At 38.5% G+C, this 20,732-nt stretch overlaps 2 protein-coding genes across 3 annotated transcripts; one reads left to right on the forward strand and one right to left on the reverse strand.

Annotated features, from left to right (window-relative positions):
- LOC109709264 (mitogen-activated protein kinase kinase kinase 5-like) lies at positions 259 to 8,338 on the reverse strand. 2 transcript variants are annotated; one of them, XM_020231409.1, is made up of 11 exons: positions 7,706 to 8,335; positions 4,645 to 5,247; positions 4,122 to 4,209; positions 3,759 to 3,821; positions 3,456 to 3,619; positions 3,018 to 3,093; positions 2,632 to 2,691; positions 2,210 to 2,329; positions 1,428 to 1,637; positions 1,257 to 1,336; positions 259 to 911 (listed from the first exon to the last, which is right to left on the reverse strand). In XM_020231409.1, the coding sequence occupies exons 1-11, from the start codon at positions 8,146 to 8,148 to the stop codon at positions 692 to 694; spliced, it is 2,127 nt and encodes a 708-aa protein (XP_020086998.1). In that variant the 5' UTR covers positions 8,149 to 8,335; the 3' UTR covers positions 259 to 691. The 2 variants fall into 2 exon arrangements, with proteins under 2 accessions (XP_020086998.1, XP_020086999.1); XM_020231410.1 differs by lacking the exon at positions 1,257 to 1,336 and having other exon boundaries at positions 814 to 911; positions 7,706 to 8,338.
- LOC109708460 (L-ascorbate oxidase homolog) lies at positions 12,634 to 17,304 on the forward strand. The gene is made up of 8 exons (XM_020230212.1): positions 12,634 to 12,849; positions 12,973 to 13,082; positions 13,500 to 13,770; positions 13,868 to 13,964; positions 14,354 to 14,699; positions 15,285 to 15,650; positions 16,407 to 16,485; positions 16,867 to 17,304. The coding sequence occupies exons 1-8, from the start codon at positions 12,694 to 12,696 to the stop codon at positions 17,068 to 17,070; spliced, it is 1,629 nt and encodes a 542-aa protein (XP_020085801.1). The 5' UTR covers positions 12,634 to 12,693; the 3' UTR covers positions 17,071 to 17,304.

A 20,732-nucleotide genomic window follows, 5' to 3' on the forward strand; every position in this document is an offset into this window, starting at 1 on the left:
ATAAAAAATAATCTCACCATCCTATATATATATAAAATAATTAAATTTTACAAATGCACTCGTAAGTCACATATTAGCATCAAAGTATTGTTTATAGTTGCTATACTTTTTATAATACCCAACCAAAAATAATGTATGTAATTATAATTATTGTATTTTTAATTATATACATCTGGAATTATACTGAATGTATTATTATATTTAACTAAATGGTCCCTTATGTGGAGGCAAGTATAAAGGAATTAAAATAATGCAGTGTTTATTATCCATAAAAGAGATCCTCAGAGAGCTTAATTTATCTACAAATGAATTTTAACACAATACATAAACTGTACAGTTGTCATCAATATTACTACCTAATACAACTGCCGTATAACTCCAACCTCCTTTTTTCTGATGTTATTTGGTACATACAACAAGAAACAGTAGTGCACAAGATTAAATCAACCCTACTCTCCGATTCATGGAAAGAATCACTTAATCAGCTTACACAAAACCTCCCTCTATTTCTAACTCTAGAAAAAATGAAAACGAAGGAAAAACAAAAAAAAAAAACGAAAAGAAAAAAAAAGGAACAGTGGTAGAGCACATGGAAGATGGTGTGGATGCTACCAGCTATGCAACTCAGGATCCTCGAAAACTTTGAATTGCTGTCGTGCAGTGACCATTAATATTTATGAGAGAATCGATTTCAAAGTTCCTTAGCATGAGGCTTAGGCAATGCACAGGGGTGAGGATTTCCATCAGTTGAATTGATACCGTTGAGAACAATTGATTCAGAGCTAGTTTTAGCTGATGTGATGCACTTTGAATGTGGAGAAAGCATAGTAGTAACTATTTCGGCATTGGATGGCGGTGAAGTACACACTGCTGCTAGCTTTGAAGTCTCACTATAAGAGTGGTTTGTTTTACTGTTAAAAGAGACAAAATTAATATGGTTAGATGAATTACCAAATGCAAGAATAGGAACATTTTTCTCGTAATTAATAAACCAACATAGGTTAGTTAAAAAGAAATTAGTGTCCAAAGTTGGATCCCAATTTCAGTAACATCCTGACAAGTTTCATCAGTTTTCTCAATTTAGTCCTCAGAGCTTCGTCCAACAGACTTTTTGCAAAGGACCAAACTTCGGTTGTCAGAGGCTAAGTTGCTGATATTAAAACTCTTGAGGACCATTTATATCGGGATCAAACTTTACGAACTCAACTCATAATTAAGCCTATTCACTAGCAACAAGAGAAATTACTAGTGGTTACCCATTGGCAGACGGTTTTCCTCTCACACACGAGTCGCTTTTAGAGGACTTTGTTTTGTCTCTAGGGTTACATGTAGGATCCTGTCCAGTAATTGGAGATATAGGTTTAAATATACTTGGAGCTGCAAAATTTGAAACAATCTAAGATTGAATTGGATAATATAACCCTTACAATGAGCTTAATCCCTGCAAACGAGTGTATTGAACCATGGAGGTTGTAGTGATGTGAGTTCCGAATAAACGGATGGTCCAATAGCATGGTTGCTGTTGGCCTATCCACAGGATTCCTACGAAAGCAGCGCCGGAGAAAGTCCTTTCCCTCAGAGGATAATCTGTCAGGTATTGGTGGGTCTTTGTGCAAAACCCTGAACATAGCTGCAGCCTAGGACAAATCAAATTTAAAAAGGAATAAGAATTTTAGTGCTCACAACACAAACAAGCCAAGCGCTTGCAGCAGATGATATTTCCTACATATATATTAATAAACGGAGCCGATCACAATTGTAGTCCTCAGAAGTTGAAAAGTTTAAAATAGGGTTTATTTTCGATTAATTATGGGTTATAATTGGGCTTATTAACTGAATCTTGAAAATACCCCTCAGCAGTTTGAAACATCAGAAATACCCCTGTAAACTAGATATTCTTGAATGATTTGTTCTAATTTTGACGGTACCCCTAAGTTTGAAAGTGTTGAATATATCGCTCGCAAGGTTGGGATACCTCTGTTACATGCTTATTCTTTCATGAATGCCCTTTACAGAGGACACTTATTAAAATCAAGCACATTTTTAGGGCCTTTATGATACTCCGAGAGCATTTCTTCAAGTATTTTCAGTGGGTTTTTATACTACCTTCAACTTTTGATGGGCATGCATGAAAATATGAGTCAGTAGTATACGTGCTTTTTTCCATAAATTATCCTACATCTCAAGCCAGAAGGAAAAACAGTATTACCCCTTCAAGGCCACTCCATGGATGTTTTCCAGTGAACATTTCAATGATGGTACATCCCAAACTCCAAATGTCTACAGCAAGATCATAACCAGCATCTTTCTTCATTGTAGCCTGTACAACCTGCAATAGAGAAAAGCAGAGAGTGCAAGAGTTATCAAGGATGCAACGGCAACAAGTGTTGATATGAGTTGAGAATTTAGTGGGTTAAAATGCAAGTTTAAAGCCCCAGTTATATTGTGATAAGCATATTAACCTTTCCTTGAGGTAAAGTGCAAGGTCTTCTAACAAACCGAGGGGTTATTTGTAGACTTTGATTATTGAAAAAGGTAGAGTGCATATTGCAACATATCCAGGGATTTTTCTTCAGCTAAGCCAATTCGGAACCAGAGAATAAAGAACCTGAGAGTTCAGATAAAATGTACCTCGGGAGCCATCCAATATGGTGTTCCCTTCAATGAAAGATTGGGTGCAGCATCACTCAACTGCAGGAACAAAAAGAAAAGGGTCGTACAAATATGTTAGTCATTCTATTTTTCTGGTCACAAATGGTGAGCTACTAATGGAAAATCTCTAACAACAAATTACTTAATCCAATAATTTAGATATAGAAACCTGGCAGGTTTCTGCATAGAAATCTCTACTTTGAGAGGCAAATTACTGTCCTGAAATGAGGATTACCAATTATTGTGGAGTGAGTTCTTGCTTATGAGATTCGTGTAGGTAAAGTTGAATTAACATACCCACATACACAAAGAGGACAGTCCTTCATCTAAGAATTACATAAAGCTATAAAAAAGCCAACACTCACATGTTTCGCCATCCCAAAATCAGCCAACTTGACAACACCATTTGCATCCACAAGTAAATTGGCTCCTTTAATATCCCTGCCAGAAGCATTTACCTTTTTAGGGTACGAAAATTCAAGTTTGACCTCAATATTATGAACAGAAAGTCCTTTTACGATACAAACACACAAAGAGATGCACATCCACACAAATATTCTCTCCCTCCATTCTCTCTCCCTCCCTCCCTCCTCTCTCTCTCTCACACACACACATACGCATTACGATACAAACACACAAAGAGATGCACATACACACAAATGCACTCTCCCTCCCTCCATCACACACACACAAGAAGGGACAAACATCTCTCTCTAGAAAGGCTATCGTACATATAGGACAAAGAACAAAAGAAAAGATGCAAGCTAATTATTTCTGCTCAAATCTGGAATAAAGGTACGTACCGATGCATTATCTTCTTGCTATGCAAGTAAGTCAGTCCATTAAGAATATGACGAGTGAAATTACGAACCACTGATTCTGTCATAGCTCCACAATGTTGACGGACGTATTTGTTGATTGAACCAGGATGAACATACTCCAAGTATATGTGAAAACGATCATCAATCTGCAAGCATAGAATAATTAAATCCATTAAATTGCATTTACAATAACTTCAAGAGTTCCAAATATAAATCCATTAAATTGCATTTGCAATAACTTAAAAGAGTTCCAAATAAAAAAAAAAAACAGTAAAGAAAGCTCACAATTTCACTCCCATAATATTGCACTATATTTTGATGCTTGAATTGACTAAGAAATTTTATTTCCTGCAAAAAGGCAAAAGAATTGATTAAACCCACTCTTCAAGCAGCAATAAAAGATGAATCGTTATTCACAATCATTACAAGAAAAAAGAGGAAAACATTTAAACAGTAAAGTGATTCAACAAATAACCGAAAAGTCAAGAAAGTACATCTTCTCTATTTGTAGCAACATCTTTCCAATTCATGTCACCTCCAGAAAATAACTAGTCTTAAATATATTGAGTTACTATTCATCTTGGATTCAAAGTAAACTGACTGTGATCTTCACCAGAATGTGACTCTTGGATGACAAAAAGAACTAACCTGCTCTAACTGCTTCAAACATTCTGCAGATTTGGAGTCGTCCGCAATAATATTGACTTCCTTCATTGCACACAAAGCTCCAGTTTGCCTACAAAAAAGACAATAATATTAAAAAAAAAAAAAGTAATGGTTCAATCAAAAAGAGACCAGTGCAACCCTGCAACTTTGTCTAGTCACACGTATACTGTTGTGAAATTGAGATTTCATATAGCTATTTGACTTAATTTAAATACAACAATTACCTTTTCTCCCAAAAAAAAAAAAAAAAAAAAAAAAAACAACAACAACAACAACAACAGATACCCATCTTCACAAAACCCAACTTTCCCCATGAATTGGATGACTCCCCATCTTACGGGTATTTGTGAAAGCAGCTACATTATTGAGGGTTACACATATCATATCATTCAGATTTTGCAGGCTTACCTATGTAGACCAATGATATTGCAGGTGTACATATAGAAAAGCCCCAATTAAACAAAAAAAGAGAAAAAAATGAGAACAGCCATCAAGCAGGACATACCTATTGGTGGCAACGTAAACATTCCCAAATGTACCACTCCCAATAAGTTTCCCTTTTTGCCACTGACCGGTCATTGGAGAAGCCTCAGCTTTCAATGCACTTCGATGAGCAGCAGGGGAATGCAAAGGAACTGCGGCTCCAGGAGGGAGAGGCAGTGGGTGAACATTAGCACTCCCATTACTGTCATGCCGCAAAACAGAATTATCTGGAAACATTTTAGAATGGACTGGTGATGGGGGAGCACTCGAATCGCTTGATCTCCATATTGTATTCTTTGTTGTTGGACTGTAACGGGCCGAACGGCCAGAATTACTGAAAATTCTTTCAGGTGAAGTTTGGCACGAGAGAGTAGTTGTTGTTGAATCCATGGAAGGGATTGCCGGAGCTGACCAAATATTAAGTCCGTTACTTGATCTTCGAGGGCTCCGAACTGGGCTTGCAAGCCCACTGGTTGGAGCACTTTTTGCAGGTATATTCAATTTAAAATCCTCCGTTTCAGTTGTATCCATGTCCTGGAATAGCTTTCGATGATGATTATAGGCTGATCCATTTGATAGTACATCACTGCCCCCTGTACTTCTTCGAGCAGTTTGGTATGCCAACCTAACATGCATCACAAGAATAATTATGAGTTATAAGGTCCTAAAAGGTACCAGCATAATGCTACATAACGAACCAAATGTGAAACAAAATCATTTGGCTGTTCACTATCAATTACAGAACCCGGCTACTGAATGTATTTATTTTGTTATGAGAAAGAAAAGTGAAATATTTGGCTTATATTGAAAAAGGCCGTTGAAACAATTGAAGAAGCTGTTAAGAACAAGCAAAGGATAATGCAATAAACAGAAAAGCGGTAACTTTTGAACAGGAGCACTGAGTAAAACACAGGATAATGCAATAAACAGAAAAGCAGTAACTTTTGAACAGGAGCATGGAGTAAAATCTCTGAGTAACAATCTAACGCAGGCCTAAGCCGCGTTGAGAGGGAAGAAGCATAAGGACAGAAAGAGAGGTATGTGAAGAACACAATTCTTCGACAAAGGGAAAAATATTATTGATCAACTCTAAAAACTAATTACATTAACCGTACGCCAAGGATTTAAGTGCCGTGGCACGGAGTCGTGCCAGAAACTTGCCGGCATGGTATGGCATGGTGCGTGCCGGGCCATGCCGATGCGTGGCGGTCACAAAAAATGTGTGTGCCGACAGGTAATGGCATGAAATATTTATTTTCTTTAGCAACAAAATATGCCAGTTATTTATTATGTATTTTTATCAAATTTTTTGAACTTTATTGAGAAAATTACTTATTAATGTCAAGAATAGAGGGTTTTGAGTTGTGTCATCGGCACGGGGGCTGTATCGTGCCGATATCTTGCTGGCACGGTGAATACAGCCCGTGCCGATGGGCACTTTAATCCTTATCGTACGGCGTACGCCACATATATATAGAAACAAAACCTGAATCCTACTATGATAGAAGATAATAAAATATATATATATATATGTCTAAATCTAAACCAATAAGAAATAAGTAAATAACTAGACTCAAAATAGAAAAAATACAAAACTTCCCAAATATATCCTAAAAATGCAAATTCGGAGCCCTAAATAGTTAAATTGTCTTGAAAAGTGTTTTCCAAATTGAAATTGCACGTTGAAAACGGACACCCGAGCGAAAATTTATGGCCGTTTAAAGATTTTTCCATGCCGATTGTAAAAACTGCCGAACTCAATATGATTTTTGGCCTAGCTTGGTTAAGTCACGCTTTTCCATGAATTCTAATGCTAAATTGGCCGCATCACAATCATTTACCTTTCATCTTAGACTAGCAAGAAACTTCTGCTTCAGTGAAACATTTAGGCTTCATCTATCTAGACTTCTTCTTTTTTAAAGCTCGAATTTTACATGATTAGATGCATCTGGATATACTTGATTTTCTTCCTGTTGTTAGTTAGCTTGCAATGCGACTAGGCAGGTGAAAAGCAAAGCAAAAACTGCCAATACAGACTCCTTTGGATAGAAGGCTTTTTTTGTTTCTCTCAATTGAAATTCAGTTGTTAGCAGATGGCGGATTGCTCACAGTCCATGCATCTAAAATTTTTAAACAAGAAGCTATCCTGCATCCAGCAGCGGCTACCGCAAGTGACAAGAATAGAGAAGTCTATCTGCTGACACACTTAATCACATAAAACTTGCATTTAAGACCAACACGGTGCTACCTTTTTGCATTTCTGTTTTAAATGACAAACATAGGTGTATAGATTGCCAACTTTCTGCTGCCTGGCCAACCCATTTAATGGCATAGACCTTGAGTTTAAATATTTGAATAAACACAAGCAAAATCAAACAAGGTATTACTATGTAAAAAAGGAAAAGGCATTGACCAAGAGAAGACATCAAACATTTTCAAATGGAGAACCATCAAACCACAATAGCGAATTCCCACATGAATTATAGCCAACATCACCACCACCACCACCACCACCACCACCACCAAACCACCATCGCCACCACCAGAGCATATGTACCCATCACAACAACCACCATCGCCACCACAACCAGAACTACCACAGGTTGGTTGGACTGCCGAGAAACTGTAAACATTTTCGAAAATTCCACCACTACCACCACCTTTACTACCATCAGTGAAGGGCAACCATTAGCAATACCAACACAATCACTACCGCTGCCACTATATGTTAATTGACAATAACCAACGATACCGCTGCTTATGTTAATTGACTATAATCAACGATACCGCCGCTACAAATAAACCGCAACTGCTTGGGAACCCACACCATCCGCCATCAACTCCCTCACTACCATTAAACTTATAGCTCATTCCGAACAGTCAATTTCATAGGAATGAATGAACCTTCTTTTCCTTCCAAACAAATGAACTCAACTCTACAATATTCAATTCAGTTAGCTTTTAATTACAAATCACTTCAATTCTATCTGAATTCAACCATAAGTTACAATTCCGACCAAAAACTAGTAAATCACTTGATAATGCAATACGATTAGAAAAGAACACAAAAAAATTTCGCTTACCTCCCAACAGGCGATACCGACGAGGCCCTCTCGCCTCCGACCGGCTCACTGAGAGACAATCGCACACAATCCCTCGCCGAGACAATCCCCGCCTCTCCCTCCGCTCTACCCGGCCACCCTCTCGGCGAAGGGAGGGGGCAACCGACGGAGCTCAATTGGGCGGCAGCAGCGGCGGCCTCCGGAAGCGGAAGCGGGTGCGGTGACAACACCGGCGGCGACGAAGACGACCTCGGCGGCGGCGGGGAGCGAACGGGGTCGGCGGAGGAGTCGAAGGAGGCCAAGGAGCCGAGCTCGGCGTCGTCGAGGTAGCGGAGCTTGCGCTGGCGCGTGAGGCGCGGCTGCGACTCACGGCCGCGGCTCGGCGACGCGGCGGAGGAGACGGAGGAGGCGGTGGAGGAGGAGGAGGAGGAGGGGGGGGGATTGGAGCTCTTCCACCAACGCATCTCGACGCGGGTGGAGGAGGAACATCGTAAGCGGGGCAAAGTGGGGGAGGAGACGAAACCCTAACCTTAACCCTAGAACATGTCACTTCGCCATGATCGGGGGTGGGGAACGGAACCCTAGATCGGGGACGAGCGGGTTGAGGAAGGAAGACGAGACGAACCCCGTCTCTCTCTTTTTTATTTTTTTTTTCATATTCTTTATTTCTTGCGCAACAATATTTTCCGTAGACCGATCTGAGCACGTGACCATGAACTAAACGCGTACTGAGCGAATCCTCCGCTTATGAATGGACGACGAAGTGTAGGTGGGACGGGGTCTAGTAGACGGGGTCCACCTAATTGACTACGTGGCGCACGTGGGTGTTGAGGGTTATGGATTTAGCAGAGGCGGTTCGAATCCTCGCTGTGAAAATCCAACGACGGCAAAAGCACGAAGTTGTTTTGGTTGTTGTCTCGTTGAACAGCTCATACAACGGCCCGGCCCGGCCCGGCCCGTTTCCAATTTATTACCGTAATGAGACTCGTTATTGGGCCGGCCCATTTGAAGAGCAAATTTTCTTCTTTTTTTTTTTAAGGTTTTTTTTAGTATAAATATCTACATGCAAAATACATGAAAGGAAAATGCTAAGACAAGTAGAAAAATCCTTTATTTTTTGAAACTTTTTTATAAAAATAACAAGGGATAAGACAAGTCAAAAAATTTACATCCTATAAAAGCTTAGGGATAAGATTTAGACCTTTGATATAGTGATATTTGCCTACGTATTACTAAATATCTTTTTTTTTTTATTTGCGTCGCTGCACTTGTCTAATTTTTTTATATAAATTTTTTAGAATTTTTAATAGACCTGCTGATGTGAACATGCATGCCAATAAACAATAATTATTTGCAAGAAACCAGTGCAAATAAATACCAACTGTAGGGAAATGCTTGTGCATTTTATTTTATTTTTATTTTGCAAGGGTATGTGTGAAAAAAAAAAAAAGAAGAAATGATTCATTGTTGCCTAGACCACGTGACGCGATAATGCAAAGGAAAATAATAATAATAATAATAAACTTAAGCTTACATGCCCTCGTACAAATCATGCGAGCACATCGTGAGGCATTATTCTCGGCCCATTTTTCAAATGTCTTAATTACTGAATAATTAAACAAATAAATCCTAGCCATCTAATGGGCGTTCACTCGGAGAGTCGACCAGCTAGTAACAATAATTTATTAGATCCATAATCTCTTATATATCTAATCATAATCTAATTCTCAAAATTATCAGGTGATAACCGACCGTTCCTAGAACAAGTGGCAAAGGACTTGGTGGTTGATATTGGAGACCCAAGTTCGAATCTTAGTTGATTCATATTTTCAGCTAAGTTTATTTCTAAATGAAATAAATGAAGCGGGTAACGTGCCACCTATCTCTCTCAAAAAAAAAATGAAGAAAGATTATTAGATGATATAAGACTTGTTTGATTAGCAACAGTCCAAGATTATCAGATGATATAAGAGTATTCGAGACCCAAGTTCGAATCTTAGTTGATTCACATTTTCAGCTAAGTTTATTTCTAAATAAAATAAATGAAGCGGGTAACGTGCCACCTATCTCTCTCAAAAAAAAATGAAGAAAGATTATCAGATGATATAAGACTTGTTTGATTAGCAACAGTCCAAGATTATCAAATGATTTGAGACTTGTCTTGTTAGTTTTGTATTCTAATTCAGCCTATCACCTTGTGATTTTGATCTTGACTTAGCATGTCCTCTTATATATCCAATCATAATCCAATTCTCATCTAATGTGGGACTATATATAGGCCATGACGTCTCACACACACAGCCCAAAATCCAATGATGTGAGATTTGTTTGACTAGCTACAGCCCAAAATCATCATGTGATGTGAGGCTAGTCTTGTTGTTTTGTCAGTTCGATCATGACTTAGTTTGTCATCCTACCATTTCAATTGTGGCTTAGTCTGTTATTCCGACCTACTTCTGACCGGTAATCGACTTTGATATCAAATATAATGATCCGATCCACTAATAATAATAACTTGTTACGTCTAAACCACTAGTTCAAAATATTTAAATCTAATTATTATTATATTACTAGTGTCCATAATCTCTTATATATTCAATCACAATTCACCATCTATTCACTACGAAATTATTAAAGTGTCACACAAAATCAAAAAAATTCAATTACACAAGCGCGTAATGGCACGGGGGAGTAACTGCTTTGAATTCGCAGCTCCTCCACGGGGAGTGTAATGATGAAGAGCAATGAATACAAACACCATCTAATGTTTTGTTTACTCCACCGCGTTTTGAGCTGGACCCGCCGAATCCAAACACCGCCGAAAATCGCTGCGTGATTTGCTTCATAATCCATAAGTTTTCCTTAAAAAAGAAAAAAAAAAAAAACCTCCAATGTATAAACTCTAATTTATATATAGCCTCTAATTTTTATGCACTTTGTTGAATAACAATACATTTTATAGCAGGATAAACACTGCTACATATTAAGTACCACACACAGAATTAGAGATTTTTTAAGAGTAGAAACGGGTTCAAGTGAAAGATACGTTATGAAAGTAAATTTACTCATCGTTCGCTAACTAAAAAGAATAAAATAATAACATAGTAAAAGATTAAAAACTGGTTATAATAAAAAGAATTAGAAAGTGCTAAACAATTGATTAAAATTGGATTTCCTTCAATTAGATGCATTTATTCTGGTCCATGCTACGTGATGAACGGTGGTGGTTGAGTGTAAGGTACACATTTTTAAATTATTATTATTTATTTGTATTATTCTTATTATTTGGGAAAGAATGTAACCATCTAAAGATGTTTACTGTAGAAAGATGTACTTATTGAATTAAACCAATGGTAAGAAGGCACGTATGCGGCGGATGTATTTTTTTTGTACAGTGGGGTTGTAGCGAGTTTGTTTGCTCCCAAGTCCCAACTGTCCCCGGATCCAAATCCATTATTTCGCCGTGGATTCGACGCAGTGGTTTGGTTCACTGCCCACACTCATTCCCACGCACCGCCCATCTTATTGCGTGGACCGTGTCTACCACGTCATCCGCAAACTTGGCCAGAAGTAGCTCGGTTTGATACCATGTTTAAAAATTATAAAATAATTAAGTAGAGTTTTTTTAACCACTTGCAACGGTGAAATTAATTTTTTGATGTTTGAGATAAGTTTTATATAATTTCATCAAATAATAATTAAAATTAGCTCTATTAAAATTAGCTTTATTTTTTATTTTTTTAGGGTAAATTTTAAATACCATTTTTGTCGCTTCGTATTTTTCTCACTTTAGTATTCTATGATTTAAAATGTATCAATTTAGTATCCTATGTTTNTTTTGTCAATCCCATCGTTAACTTTTCGTTAAATTATATACAAAAAACTTATGATACCCCAACCATAGTTTGTCGAATATATTTTTTAGTACTTTTAGTTTTAACTTGGTCACTGATTTAACGATGACAATTAGTGGAGGGAATAATAAAAATAAAAAAAATAAAATCATAAGATACGAAAATAATACACTTTAAATTAAGGATTTTAAGTGCTCGTCGGCACGGACCGTATCCATCGTGCCGTACCGTGCGAACAAGATATCGGCACGATATAGATTCCGTGCCAATGGTACAATTCAAAACCTTCTATTGTTTAAATTAGTAAGTGATTTTCTCAATAAATTTCAAAAAATATGATAAAAAGATATAATAAATAATTAGAATATTTTGTTGTCAAAGAAAATAAATATTTCACACTATTATGTATCGGTACATAAGATTTTTTTTGACCGGCACGTATCGACACAGCTCCGCACGCATCGTGCCGGCAAATTTCCGGCACGAACCCGTGCCACGGCACTTAAATTCTTACTTTAAACTATAAAGTACCGAAGTGAAAAAGTACAAAATCATAAGAGTGGTATTTGAAGTTTTTTTTTAATTAAAAATNNCTTCTGTTTTATGTGATGGGCCTCTTGAGTGTGGCAGTTCCCGACACTCCCACTTGCGCTTGGGCCCGTGGAGTTGATTAACGCTCCGAACCGGATCCGGTTCCCGCGCGTACGCGCAACCGCGTCGAGTGCGGCGCGGTTGGAGCGGCGCGCGCCAAAATGTTCCCAGCTGTAAAATTAAATGGAGGAACTGAGGCAAAATTGTACAGACACCCCTCACTGATATCTATGTTTGAAGTCGCCCCTCAGATTTAAATTCTACATATTTATAGTCTTTAATTTGTGACATCAAAGTTAAAAATTTAAAAAAGAATCTCCGAGTTAAAGACTTATTTTCAGAACTGCTAACTTTTGAGGGGTCTCCGTGCATTTTTACCCAATAGCATCTACTACACTTACCGATGTAGTGACCCCACCCCACCGCTCTCTCTCTCTCTCTCTCTCTTTCCCGCGTCTTTATTTAAAACCCCATCCCCCCACTTTTCCCCCTCCATACATACTCTCTCTCTCTCTCTCTCTCTCTCTCTCTCTCTCGATCTCGATCCCGATCTCGAGGTCGACAATGGCGAATTCGCCGGCGCTTCTTCTCCCTCTCCTCCTCCTCGGCTTCGTCCTCTTCGTGGCCCCGCCGCTCCTCGTCTCCGCCGACGACCCCTACCGCTACTTCACCTGGACCGTCACGTACGGCGACATCTACCCCCTCGGATCCAAGCAACAGGTTGCTTCTCCTCCCCGATTTTTGGGGATTGAACCCTACTTTTATGCATCTATTGGGTGTTTTCTATGTGTGATTCGGCTAAAGGATCCGTTCTCGGGTTGTCTCTCTGTGTGTGTGATGAAGGGGATTTTGATCAATGGGCAATTCCCGGGCCCCCGCATCGATTGCGTCACCAACGACAACATTATCGTCAATGTAATCAACAAGATCGATGTGCCCTTCCTCATTACTTGGTGGGTGATTCTTTGTTTTGTCTTTTCTTTTTTCGATCTCTCTTACTCCTTTTCCTTTAATTTATGGGGTGAACTAATTGCTCTTTAATCCACTAGTTTTAGTTTGGGAAAGAACCCGGATAACATTTTTTTCCATTTGCAATTTGATCCAAAAATGTTGGTTAGTGCCAAAAAAGAAAAACTTTGGATTACAAAAATGTTATTTAGTACCAAAAAGAACTACCCTTAATGGTATTTATACATTTCGTGAGGGTTTTTTTCCCCCCCCACACCAAATTAAACCATATGGCCACATTGCAATGGAAAACAAGTTAGTGGGCAATTTTTTTACTCGCTATTAAGAATACAAATATTGGGTTTTTAGGATTTTAACCAAATAATAATTAATGGGGTTGTGGTGGTGTTGTGGACTACTAGGAATGGGATTAAGCAGAGGAAAAACTCATGGCAAGACGGAGTATTGGGCACAAATTGCCCTATTCCCCCAAATTCGAACTACACTTACAAGTTCCAAACGAAGGACCAAATCGGGAGCTTCTTCTACTTCCCCTCCGTCGGCATGCAGAGATCTGCGGGCGGTTTCGGCGCTCTAAATGTGTATCAGAGGCCGCTGATTCCCGTCCCTTACCCCACCCCTAGTGGGGATTTCACTTTACTCATTGGTGATTGGTATAGGACCAGTCATAAGGTAATATTTATAGCAAGATACTTGTTTCTTTTTTAAGGCATTTCGGTGAACATGTGGGTTGGAATGAATTTTATTTGGTACAATGCATATGTTGCAGGTGTTGCAGCAAACTTTGGATTCGGGAAAAGATCTATCTTTCCCTGATGGGCTTATCATTAATGGTGGTCAGCCGACAGCCTTCAACGGAGATCAAGGTACTCTTTGTTTTGATGTTGAGGACAGTTCTAGTTTTCTCACAAGAAGCTCTTTTCAGTTTCAGGAGATCTTGCATGTATACTCTGGTAAAATTATCTTTTCATGGAGTAGGCCGTTTGATTCTTATTTGACCGTATTATTGCAGTTGCTTTATTAATCTCAAACACTTAATTGAGCGTCTACATCTTGTATATGAAATTAAACTGCAGCTTACCTACAAAATGTTCATATCATAATTGGGAAAGTGTTTTTGAAGGGCATACACAAAAAGCTTGATTTTACTGAGGGCCAGATATGAAAATGGAGATTTTACATGCATATAAGTATCTCATGATTTCTTCTCAAAAGAGGTAAAGATCTCGTATGATAATTTGGCTTCATTGTGCAGGGAAAACCTACCTGTTTAGGATCTCGAATGTTGGGCTAACAAACTCCATCAACTTCCGGATTCAGAACCACAAGCTGAAGCTTGTGGAAGTTGAAGGAACGCACACACTTCAGAACACCTATGACTCCCTTGACATCCACGTGGGCCAGTCATTGGCCGTCTTGGTTACACTTGATCAGCCTGCCAAAGACTACTATATTGTTGCCTCGACCCGGTTCACCAGGAAGATTCTTACCGCAACGGCGCTCTTGCACTATAGTGGCTCGAACTCCCCGGTCACTGGCTCCATCCCGCCCAGCCCTCCTTACCAAGTTCATGGGTCCATGCAGCAAGCTAGGACCTTTAGGTAAGCCATTCATGTGACTTTTAAGCTTGTTTACCCTTGCCTGATTTTTTGCGAAAATGCTGTTTAAGTGGAGTTTTTTCTTTTTTTTTGAGAAAAAAAAAATGCTGTTTAAGTGGAGTTATTTCAATATCCTTTATCACTCTCCAATACAGTGGAAGCTAATGCTTCAAAGTGGACCTTCTGGTTTTGGGGGTACAAAAGCTTGTTTAGCTTCCTTGAAGCATAAGCTCCAGATTTTTTGCTAGTCTTGTTTTTGCAGCCTTCACTTTTTTAGTGTAGAGTTGCCTTCCAAGAAGGCAACTTCTCTCTACTCCATGAAGCGAAAGTTAGGTGTTTGGCAATAAAAAGCTTAGAATTCCTATTGGAGTTAAAAGTTGGAATGAACTTCCAGGCCCTAGAAGCTTCTATAAAGGAGAGCTGTTTTAGAGGATTTTAATAAAAAAAACTATTGTTGTTTCTCCAAACAAGTCTTTTCTCAAACAACTCTTTTGAGGAAGCTCCAACGCAATTAAACATGCCCCAAGTGCAAATTCTTTTAAGACGTGGAACAAGATTCACACAATGCATAATTGTTCTGAATTACAGGTGGAACTTAACAGCAAGTGCGGCAAGGCCTAACCCTCAGGGCTCATACCATTATGGGACTATTCCTAGGGCAAGGTCACTACATATATTTAATTCCGCACCGATGATTGGTGGGAAGCAACGCTATGCAGTTAATGGTGTGTCATATGTCGTGCCTGATACGCCTTTAAAGCTTGCAGATAATTTCAATATTGCAAATGTGTTTGCTTGGGATAGCCTCCCATTTCCACCTACAGCTGGCCCAGCTGTACTTGGCACCCCAGTTGTTCGGTTCAATCTGCATGATTTCATTGAGATAGTGTTTGAAAACACAGAAAATACGATCCAAACATGGCATCTTGATGGCTACGACTTCTGGGTTGTTGGGTAAGATTTTGAATAGTGAATGTTCTTTTTTTATTTTGATGTCCTTATATTTGTTTATAAATGTTTTTATAACTCCTTGTTTTGTTTATTGATACTTGGAAATTACCCAAGAAAAACTTTGCTTGTTTTATTAAAATGTTAGTGTTTGAATTTTGCAGTATTACCTTTGGGGGAAAAAAAAAAAGAAAAAAAAGTAAGAGGCGTGCGTTTATTTTTCCTTTCCAAACCGTGAATGAAAATTGGCTAAGAAATTTCTTATCATTTTCTATATAAAGAAGAACTAAAATAAAGTATTTTATCAAGTGTTTATCAAATATGTAATTTAAAATAAATAACAGTGATGCCCAAATAGTTTTTTATCGTACTTGCTGACGTAATTTCTCACATTTTTGCTCTAAAATATTAATCAATCTCCAATGCAAGCATCTTTGAAGGGCCTGTAAAGGTAAATTCTCATCAGTCTGTTCTATATTCTAGGTAATATTTCCAAAAGGACCCACAAGATCGTCCATGTATCGTTAGCAATTATGGTAGAAGTTTAGGAGATGATTAGATCTCAAGACTCGAGAGAGTTTCTTTGTTTCAAATCTTGAACCTATCTATTATTTTTTATTCTACTTTTTTCCCTCAAATATAAGTAAAGATGTTTCCTGATATTACGGAGTTAATAATATTAAGTCTTTGATTTATAAATAATAAGTGTCGTTTGATCTTATACAAAACTTCTTATACTTTTTAAAATTTGTTTCTATGCAGCTATGGTTTAGGGAAATGGACACAGAATGTCACCAAGAGTTATAATTTGGTTGATGCTGTCACCAGGCATACAGTTCAGGTAAGATAGTATTTACTATTTACTTGTCCATTTCGTTATTTCTAGTTTTATCCATCAGTAATGCTAGTAACCTGAGAGGATATACACTCTGGATGTAACTTCTATAGAAGCTTTTCATGTATATATTTTCCTGTAAAATCATCTTTTTGCATCTATCTGACTCATAATTACACCTTTTCTGTAAGTTTAGTCATCTACTTCATGAGAAGACATATACTCTTGTATATCTAATTTGATGGGCATGAATGATAACTCAGATGTTATAGGTATAGACATGTATTTTGAGGGTTATATACATGTATCTCCACAAGAAAATGGTCGTAATCCTATTACCAAAGCAACATTTATGTTAACAAGCTTTTTTGCTTAATCGATTTATAGGTTTATCCCAACGGATGGTCCGCAATATTGGTATCTTTGGACAACGAAGGAATGTGGAACCTTAGATCATCGATGTGGGCGAGGCAATACTTAGGCCAGCAGTTCTACTTCAGAGTGTGGACTCCGCAGAAGAGCTACTCCAATGAGTATGACATTCCCCCGAATACTCTACTGTGTGGCAAGGCTGCTGGTCTCCACCATTAGCAGAAATTTACGCAACTATTTTGTTTGTTGAACTAGTTTTCGTCACAATGGGGTGACGGCAAGAGGCAAAAGATTTTTAAAAAAACACAAAAACAGGAAGAAATATTATATTTCTTGATTAAAAAGACAAATGTATTTGATTTGTGATTCTATTGTTTTTCTCAAAAAAAAAGAAAAAAACAATGTATGGGCAAAATTTGCTACTGAAATTTGCGCCAGATCTGCCTTTCTTAAGTCTATTCATGGTAGTCTAATTCTGTTTTTAACAGTTGTATTTCATCTTTGGTGAGGAACTCTATAGTTTTACTGTTGATGAATGCATACTAACTACAATACGTAATCACAGTGAAGCATTATGACTGCTCTTTAACTTCTCTGGTTACGTACTCACAAACTTTGGTGATTTGTCTTAGCTGTTTATAGGCACGTAGAATTGTTAGGGGTTACTTTTTTAGCTGATACATAATAATTAGTCCACGCCAAGTACTGCACTCCTTTGTATTTTTATCCAGAGGAACTGATGTCTGCCAGAACAATATCTACTATTGCAGAGTAAAAAGGATTAAAATATGATTAGATATAATGTATTGGCTCTGACAATCATAAAATTACCATCTTTACTTGTTAGTAAGCCTTGTGTTGAAAATTTAGTTAAATATAATATAAAATGTGATTAAAACCTTAATTATGGCTCCATGAGGGGGCAAAATGGACAGCTAAATAATGAGGAAGCTTTTACTTTCTGTTATTAGGAGTATAATCAAGCTTAGGCTTGTGGAGATAAGAACTGCAAACAAATCAGATGAGATCTTAGGGCATTGGAATGAGGGGCACAAGTTTTCGGTCGATGGGGGCATATTAGGGATGCATTATCGCTTAGATCTGGGGGCTGAAAATATTGCTGAAAGTGAAGACTTTTATGGTCAGTACTTAAGAAAAGAACTTCCACCATAAACAATCTACTTCAGATGGGGGTGGATGGGGGACTAAGCCTGTGTGTTTTATGCTGATGCTTACGAGACAGTTGATCATCTATCTGTCAGATGATGCATATTTAGCATATTTTTATTTGTATCGATACTTGAAGAGCCATAAGAACTCACGACTTATGACGACATGCGGATAAATTTGAGCACTATGGCGGCAATCTGATGAATAATCTGGCTGAAAAAAAACAATATAATTTTAAAATGTATAGCTCAAACCCTATGACAGTCATCACAAAGATCAAGAGCCTTATGAAACAATGAGGAAAGTTTTGTTATCCTCAAATTGTGCTCCTTATTCTTAGGTTTATATATATATATATATATATATAGAGTCCGGCTACTATGCTATTAATAGCACGAAGCACTTGGTGCTACCAAATTTTCCGCCGTTAGATCTACCATTTGGATCATTTTCACCCGTTAGATCATACTATTCAACCAACCACCTACTCGACCCTAGGGGGCCCACATTATCCTAACCACACATCTCTTAATCCAATGGCTAAAAACTTGGTAGCACCAACGACTTGGTGCTATTAATAGCATAGTAGCCTAGTTCATATAGAGTCCGGCTACTATGCTATTAATAGCACGAAGCACTTGGTGCTACCAAATTTTCCGCCGTTAGATCTACCATTTGGATCATTTTCACCCGTTAGATCATACTATTCAACCAACCACCTACTCGACCCTAGGGGGCCCACATTATCCTAACCACACATCTCTTAATCCAATGGCTAAAAACTTGGTAGCACCAACGACTTGGTGCTATTAATAGCATAGTAGCCTAGTTCATATAGAGTCCGGCTACTATGCTATTAATAGCACGAAGCACTTGGTGCTACCAAATTTTCCGCCGTTAGATCTACCATTTGGATCATTTTCACCCGTTAGATCATACTATTCAACCAACCACCTACTCGACCCTAGGGGGCCCACATTATCCTAACCACACATCTCTTAATCCAATGGCTAAAAACTTGGTAGCACCAACGACTTGGTGCTATTAATAGCATAGTAGCCTAGTTCATATAGAGTCCGGCTACTATGCTATTAATAGCACGAAGCACTTGGTGCTACCAAATTTTCCGCCGTTAGATCTACCATTTGGATCATTTTCACCCGTTAGATCATACTATTCAACCAACCACCTACTCGACCCTAGGGGGCCCACATTATCCTAACCACACATCTCTTAATCCAATGGCTAAAAACTTGGTAGCACCAACGACTTGGTGCTATTAATAGCATAGTAGCCTAGTTCATATAGAGTCCGGCTACTATGCTATTAATAGCACGAAGCACTTGGTGCTACCAAATTTTCCGCCGTTAGATCTACCATTTGGATCATTTTCACCCGTTAGATCATACTATTCAACCAACCACCTACTCGACCCTAGGGGGCCCACATTATCCTAACCACACATCTCTTAATCCAATGGCTAAAAACTTGGTAGCACCAACGACTTGGTGCTATTAATAGCATAGTAGCCTAGTTCATATAGAGTCCGGCTACTATGCTATTAATAGCACGAAGCACTTGGTGCTACCAAATTTTCCGCCGTTAGATCTACCATTTGGATCATTTTCACCCGTTAGATCATACTATTCAACCAACCACCTACTCGACCCTAGGGGGCCCACATTATCCTAACCACACATCTCTTAATCCAATGGCTAAAAACTTGGTAGCACCAACGACTTGGTGCTATTAATAGCATAGTAGCCTAGTTCATATAGAGTCCGGCTACTATGCTATTAATAGCACGAAGCACTTGGTGCTACCAAATTTTCCGCCGTTAGATCTACCATTTGGATCATTTTCACCCGTTAGATCATACTATTCAACCAACCACCTACTCGACCCTAGGGGGCCCACATTATCCTAACCACACATCTCTTAATCCAATGGCTAAAAACTTGGTAGCACCAACGACTTGGTGCTATTAATAGCATAGTAGCCTAGTTCATATAGAGTCCGGCTACTATGCTATTAATAGCACGAAGCACTTGGTGCTACCAAATTTTCCGCCGTTAGATCTACCATTTGGATCATTTTCACCCGTTAGATCATACTATTCAACCAACCACCTACTCGACCCTAGGGGGCCCACATTATCCTAACCACACATCTCTTAATCCAATGGCTAAAAACTTGGTAGCACCAACGACTTGGTGCTATTAATAGCATAGTAGCCTAGTTCATATAGAGTCCGGCTACTATGCTATTAATAGCACGAAGCACTTGGTGCTACCAAATTTTCCGCCGTTAGATCTACCATTTGGATCATTTTCACCCGTTAGATCATACTATTCAACCAACCACCTACTCGACCCTAGGGGGCCCACATTATCCTAACCACACATCTCTTAATCCAATGGCTAAAAACTTGGTAGCACCAACGACTTGGTGCTATTAATAGCATAGTAGCCTAGTTCATATAGAGTCCGGCTACTATGCTATTAATAGCACGAAGCACTTGGTGCTACCAAATTTTCCGCCGTTAGATCTACCATTTGGATCATTTTCACCCGTTAGATCATACTATTCAACCAACCATCCACTCAACCCAAGGGGGCCCACATCATCCTAACCACACATCTCTTAATCCAATGGCCAAAAACTTGGTAGCACTAGTGACTTAGTGCTATTAATAGCATAGTAGCCTAGTT

This window comes from Ananas comosus, linkage group 4 (genome assembly GCF_001540865.1).
Source record: "Ananas comosus cultivar F153 linkage group 4, ASM154086v1, whole genome shotgun sequence".
In the NCBI taxonomy this organism is placed as follows: Eukaryota; Viridiplantae; Streptophyta; class Magnoliopsida; order Poales; family Bromeliaceae; genus Ananas; species Ananas comosus.